The sequence below is a fragment of the Lissotriton vulgaris genome, chromosome 12 (assembly GCF_964263255.1).
Source record: "Lissotriton vulgaris chromosome 12, aLisVul1.2, whole genome shotgun sequence".
NCBI lineage: Eukaryota > Metazoa > Chordata > Amphibia > Caudata > Salamandridae > Lissotriton > Lissotriton vulgaris.
The window spans coordinates 641,870,167-641,876,166 of NC_141700.1; the positions used below are offsets into that span (position 1 = coordinate 641,870,167).

At 42.8% G+C, this 6,000-nt stretch overlaps 1 protein-coding gene across 1 annotated transcript in view; it reads left to right on the forward strand.

Annotated features, from left to right (window-relative positions):
* The window catches only part of GALNS (galactosamine (N-acetyl)-6-sulfatase), a 186,296-nt gene extending 181,001 nt beyond the window's left edge, over positions 1 to 5,295 (forward strand). Inside the window, exon 14 of the mRNA XM_086945806.1 lies at positions 3,008 to 5,295. Within this exon, the coding sequence (XP_086801932.1) occupies positions 3,008 to 3,094 (87 nt within the window). The 3' untranslated portion in view covers positions 3,095 to 5,295. The remainder of the gene's footprint in view (positions 1 to 3,007) is intronic.
* The last annotated feature ends 705 nt before the right edge of the window (positions 5,296 to 6,000 follow it).

Genomic DNA, 6,000 nt, shown 5'->3' on the forward strand with positions numbered 1-6,000 from the left:
GCTGCCCATCTCTCACACTGCCTAGAAGTGCCAGGTTCACATTCTGGGCACTACCATGTCCCCCCATGCCAGGCAGGGCTAACTCCTCTCTTTACCCACCAGGTCAGGATCTTTGTCCTGCCCAACCATGCCTGTTGCTCACACTGCCCACCAATACAAGTTCATTGCACCCCCTACCAATGCCAGCTCCTCACAGAGTGTAATGGGGCCTGCCCCTCCCAGAGCTCACCGTTGCCCGTTTCCTGTACAGCCCACTGGTGCCAGTTCCTTACTGTGCCCTCACTGTATACTGGATCATACTAGCGTCTTGCGTGCAGCGTACCGGCGCTGGAAGCTGATGGGGAGGTTTAGACTTCATGACACCTCAGTTTTAGCCTCTTCACTGAGAAAGCACCATTGCACTGATTGTGATAAACATCTCCCATGATTGCTTCACTCCATCCATGCCCTTGCATACATTTATCTGCTTTTTATGAAATTATACATCTCACTCCATTACTCTTTTACACATTTTCCCTCTTACCCTCGCTGTCCCCCTTTAGCATTATCCTTCCTTCTTGTTCACTGTTTGCTTTAATAATCCATCTTATTCTATCTCTCTTACCCCTAACCTTCTGCATTCCTATGCCTCCCCTTTTTGCCTCCTCTCCTTTCATTTTTTTATGTCTCCTGGTATTTTCTTTCCACCACCTCTCCTTTACTCTCCTGGCAGGAATGCCTTGCTCTGAACCGTTTTCTGGCCAACTTCCACATAGAAGGGGAGACATGCATTTAGTGTTTAACCCCTTTCCGAGGGGGAAAATTCGGCTGCGGTGCGAGGGGGACGGGGTTGGGCGTGGCACTCTGGTACTGAGAACGGCTCCCGGCCGTTATAAATCACGGTGGACTTGTGCTCATGACGTCCGGGAGCTGCCCGAACTCCTCCCACTGATTAATTCCCTCGCACAGGCGGGGAATTAATACCGCGTGGGCGGAGCAGCAACTTTCGGACGGCTCCCGGCCGTCATGAGCACACACCTACTGTGACTCATGACGGCCGGGAGCCGTCATGAGCACCCACGGTGTTAAAATCATCCTTCAGAGGTTGTTAACATGTGTGAATATTGCACATGTCACTTTACCTATGTGTTCTGTGCAGCATGCACTCTCCTAGTGCATTTTTCATCTTTGGGGAAAAGCACATGCACAATTCAATATATTTCTATTTATTGCAGCCACAGGGAGTTGTACAAGTGGTGTTGAAAAGTGTCAAGCGTTGTGGAGGCTCCATAAGTTCCAAGCTTCATTTTGACTGGAGAATGTAGGAATGAAAGTTGAGCTTTGTGATCCTGGGGCTATATAATGAAGGCGTCAAAATAGATCTTTGCACCTGTTTTTCCTGAGGTGTCACTGTCTGAAACAAATATGAAGAAACACAGAGCAGTGCTTGCCACTTCATGTTTCTGAGCTGTACCGTCTACAGGCCAGAAACAAACTTGTAGGTTTTCTGAGTTAATATGTGCTAAATGTAGCACAGTTTAAGTAAAACAGGTGCATGAAGCCCTTCTGTACATGGGTACTGAAGATGTTCATGATATGGCCCCTGATTTTTCTGTATGTGGGGATGTGGCTCATATAGGCAGGCTTTCCAGATCATCATAAAGTAAACCTAGGAAAGGGAGTGTTAGATAAAGTGATGTATGAGAGGACATTTAGTCTGGAGTCATCCGTTTGCAGAATGCTCTTTGTTGCCACAGTACGGATACCAGAGCTGTGAGAAAGCACAACTTTGTAACACTCTCAGTAAATGAGGATGACATCATAGAGATGCTGTTTTCCCTGGACTGAGACCCTTCCCTGAGTTCAGCTGTAAACCTGCTTGCCACTACACAGCAATCTGCAGTAAACAGTGAGCCGAAGCCACATGGGGTAAGCAAGGCTCCCCAAATGTAAATGGAGTAGTTCCTAAGATTCCAGGGAAATTCAAATTATGGGCATAGTAAATGGCTTACCATGGTCTAAGTGGGGTACAGTGGGACCATCCATTACAGAAAAGACCATACTGGTATTTGCTACACTTTGTCCAGAGGAGGGCAAAGCTGTAAACATGCAGCGAAATCTGGTGTTCTGTAGTTTTTTCTGAAAAGCAAATATTCATTTTGGTGGTGTTTTATTGGTTATAATCGGTTTTAACTGAAAACTGGAAATCCTACCTACAGTGTTTGTACTTTCATGCTGTAACGTACATGATGTGCCACGACAGGCTTATAACAGCACTTTATTATTGTTACAGTGTGTTTTGGTATCCTACATAGGATGTACCAATAAATGTCTGATTAGAATTAATTACTTTGTAGATCCCATTGTTATGGGATATATTATGCATATAACTGCTACAAGGCCATTTAGATCAGGGGTGTCCCGCATCAGACTAGGAGGGCACGAAACATGCTAGATTTTCAGAATAACCACTGACTATGTAAAATGTTTCCTGTTTACGTTGGACACAATGGAGTAATATGAACCAAAAATACAATGGCACCAAATAAAGACAACTAAAGGGGCTTTGCGTATCAGCAGCTATTTTGGGCTCTTTTATGGCGAAGCCAAAAGTCCGGTTCTTTCGACTTTGTTAATGTTTTTCTCTATCATGCCTTAAACACACACCAGAAATACAGTAATGTGACCCTGACAGGCAAACCACTAGTGTATTGATTGTGTGGTGTAAATACGGCACCAACGCTCACATGATTATTAAAAGCAGAAAGATCCAACGAAGATAATTTGAGATTAAATTATGAGATGTTCTCATGAATGGCGTGGGATGCCACTAAAGTAGAACATCTGGAAAAACAAATATTCTAGCAGTGGGCCTAAGAAAGAAAACAAAACTGATTCATCACCTAAACATGAGTAGGGTTTATTGAATCCCACAAACAGTAGGTAGGTATACAAAGTCTTTGCTGTGCCTTTGACATTTAAAAATATTAATTTTTGGTTTTTCTTCTTCTCTGTTTTCACCTGGCAGAATTGGTCTCCTCCAGGCTGCGAGAAGCTGAACAAGTGTTTGACTCCTCCTGCGTCCAAGCCCTGGAAATGCAGTTGGCCCCACTGACTTCTGACTTCTGCTACAACTGGAATAACTTGGTGGAGGGATGGTTTTGAATCATGCGGCATTAGTGCCGGGGTCATCTGCTGACATTCTGGCTAGCTTTCCTTCAAAGTCTCCTTTGCTTCCCTTTTACCCGCGGTGTTGGGACCATCATTCAGTGCCCATTTTCTCATTCTTCTTCCACAAAAGGTTATCCAGAAATGCAAAGGTAACTTCTAATGAAATACTCCAGGTGTGTTCTGAAGAACAGAAGGTGCATTCATCAGAAGGGCTGCAGTCACGTCTATCACCAAAGAGTTCACAAACATTAAAAGGAAGTCCACAAGTGAAGAGCCAATTCAGTGACTTCACAACAAGCACCATGCTGGAAGCACAACGACTCACACGAGCCTTTTGAACAGGAGTTAGAAACATGAGTTTCTGGGTTTCTGGGTTTCTGAGGGAACAGATTTTTAATTAAGCAGACAAGTTACCTCTAAATCAGTTATCGAACGATTCAATGGGGTTTCCACAGGGAACTTTTTATGAAAAACCTACCTTTTCATTCTCTTTTCACACTCCTCTGTTCTTGGTTTATGGAAAACATTTTAAAAGCTGTTGTTAGGCAAGTAGCAAATAAACAGAAAATAACGAGCCCAAATAATACGGCAATTAAAATAACAATCACCATTAAAAGGTGTGTGTACACAGTGATGCGTAGGTTTTAAAGTTTCTCAGACAAGAAACTAAATTATTTAGCATAACAGAATTAGAGTAATTCATTATAAGTTTCACATTCTTTATATCTGTAAAATCATTCAAAGAGAGCAGAAGACTGGTTACAAATATACCACACAATTTGTAAAAAACGTATAGTGCATAAAACACTTGTTTGTGTCTCGTTGCCTAATTTAGACAAGTGTCAAAGCACATTTGAGTGGGTCAGGGGGCTTTATTCCAAGGTGCCCAAATCGATGCACACACGTTAAGTAATGTTGTTGCAATCACAAAGATCAAACTGTTAGATGTCTGCTCATTGGCAGTTTTTTTGTGAACTTGTAGTCCATCTTATGAGAAAAACAAGAATTTGATGGCAAAAGACGAGTGGCAGACCTTTCCCATCCATCCATCCATGTACCAACAGACTCTGCGCAGGCCATGCTGTGCCCTGACCCGAACAGCCCTCTTTGAAGAAGTGTTCTTTGTTTTTCAGCTCTGTGTTTAACGTGCACCCTGCCCTTGTATGACTTTATCAGTGCTTTATTTGTGCCAGTGTTAGCAAGTGCTTGACACCGGTACCCACTTATGGGGAGCAAGACTTATTTGTTTTTTACAACCAGAATTTGGCTCACAGACAGAGACAGAGCGGCAGAAAAGGGAGAAACTAGGCGAAGGAGAAATCTAGGAAAGCAGTGGCAATGGGGGAGAAAAGCAGTGATGAAAAAGAACAGGCAAGAGTTAGACACTGGGACTGGAATTATAAGGTGGTGGAACAAAGAGGCATGTGATAGAATAAAAACATAAATGCATTACAGCCTGGCAGCTTGAACTGACTGTAATCCAACGTACATCTTTTTAGAGTAATCCAGTCTGGCCAAGATACAAGCGGATACTACTAACCAGGGAACGGTTCTAGTGAGAAAAGTAAAAATATTTTGCAAAGTTTTCAGCAAGGAAAAACAATGTTATGCAGCCATGCTAATCCGGTGGTCAAAGAACAGGGTTTCAGTTATTACCCCCCAAAGATTTTACCTTGGTAGCAGGTGGCAGCAGGATATTTCTCATTCTGGTGTCTCACTTCAGGTTGGGCGTCTTCCCAGCGTATGTATTACAGTACACATGGGAGCCGTACAACCTGAGTGCACCTGAGACTATGGGACTAAGAAAGATTGCAGATAGAGAGGCTGCAATCCTAGGTTCAAAGGTCATTTTGGTCAACTTGAATGAGACATGGACTACAACATACAAATACAGAGAGCTGGAGACCTGCCTTGAATCTTTAGTCTTGTCTAAGAATTACCACTGCAACATTCTTGATTTTTTACAATATTGTATACGATAAGTGAGTGTTTACACAATAACAATCTGTTTCTTATATAGCCCTTCATACATCATACCTTTTCTAGCACTGCATTCCACACTATTGCCATTTCTTTGTGCTGAAATAACCGGTGTTAATATTACCCATTTTGTGGTACTCCCTGTGCTTAATTTGTAAAACAAAATATATAGGTGCCAGAGCTCTAGTCAGGAGGCCGCCGCAGCTTGCACCACCCTTTTCCCCTGCCAGTGCTGCCAAAGACAGCACCTACAGAATTACCAGCCATTACACTGCTACAAGTGTTGCAATTCAGACTGTTCGAAGCCCCCAAAGCTATAAGAATGTCTTGGGCGGCAGGTATTGGTTGTTTTTAATGTATATTGTACTATTGAACAAGTGTTGTTCTTCTCATCTTTAAATTACACATACAGCACCACCATGTGGCAGGTGTCATAAATGCCTGTGTTGACAATTAAGTGCCGGTGCCGAGAACCGGAAATCATCTGCCCAAATTTAGCAATGGACTTACAGAACTAAATAGTCCACTTAGCACAGATTTAAACTCTTAGTCATACACCACCATGTAGACTTCCCAAAGTTGATGAATGTCAACACAAAGGCAAGAAACAGTACATCTAGGCCCAAGATGAAAAGATGGTGCACAAACTGTCTGTGTCTTCAAACAGAAAATAAAGGTGCTGACCATCACAGCTATTTTACATCACATGTTTAGATTCCAGATATACTGGAAAACCAGAATGCACACTTCAGTCAGAAGAGGTGGATGCACACCATGAATCTGTTTGACAAATATACTCCTTTTTGTGCTGTTGAGTAATCTTTGGTCATTGTGTAATTTGTGAGCTACACAGCACAGTATCAAGGTACA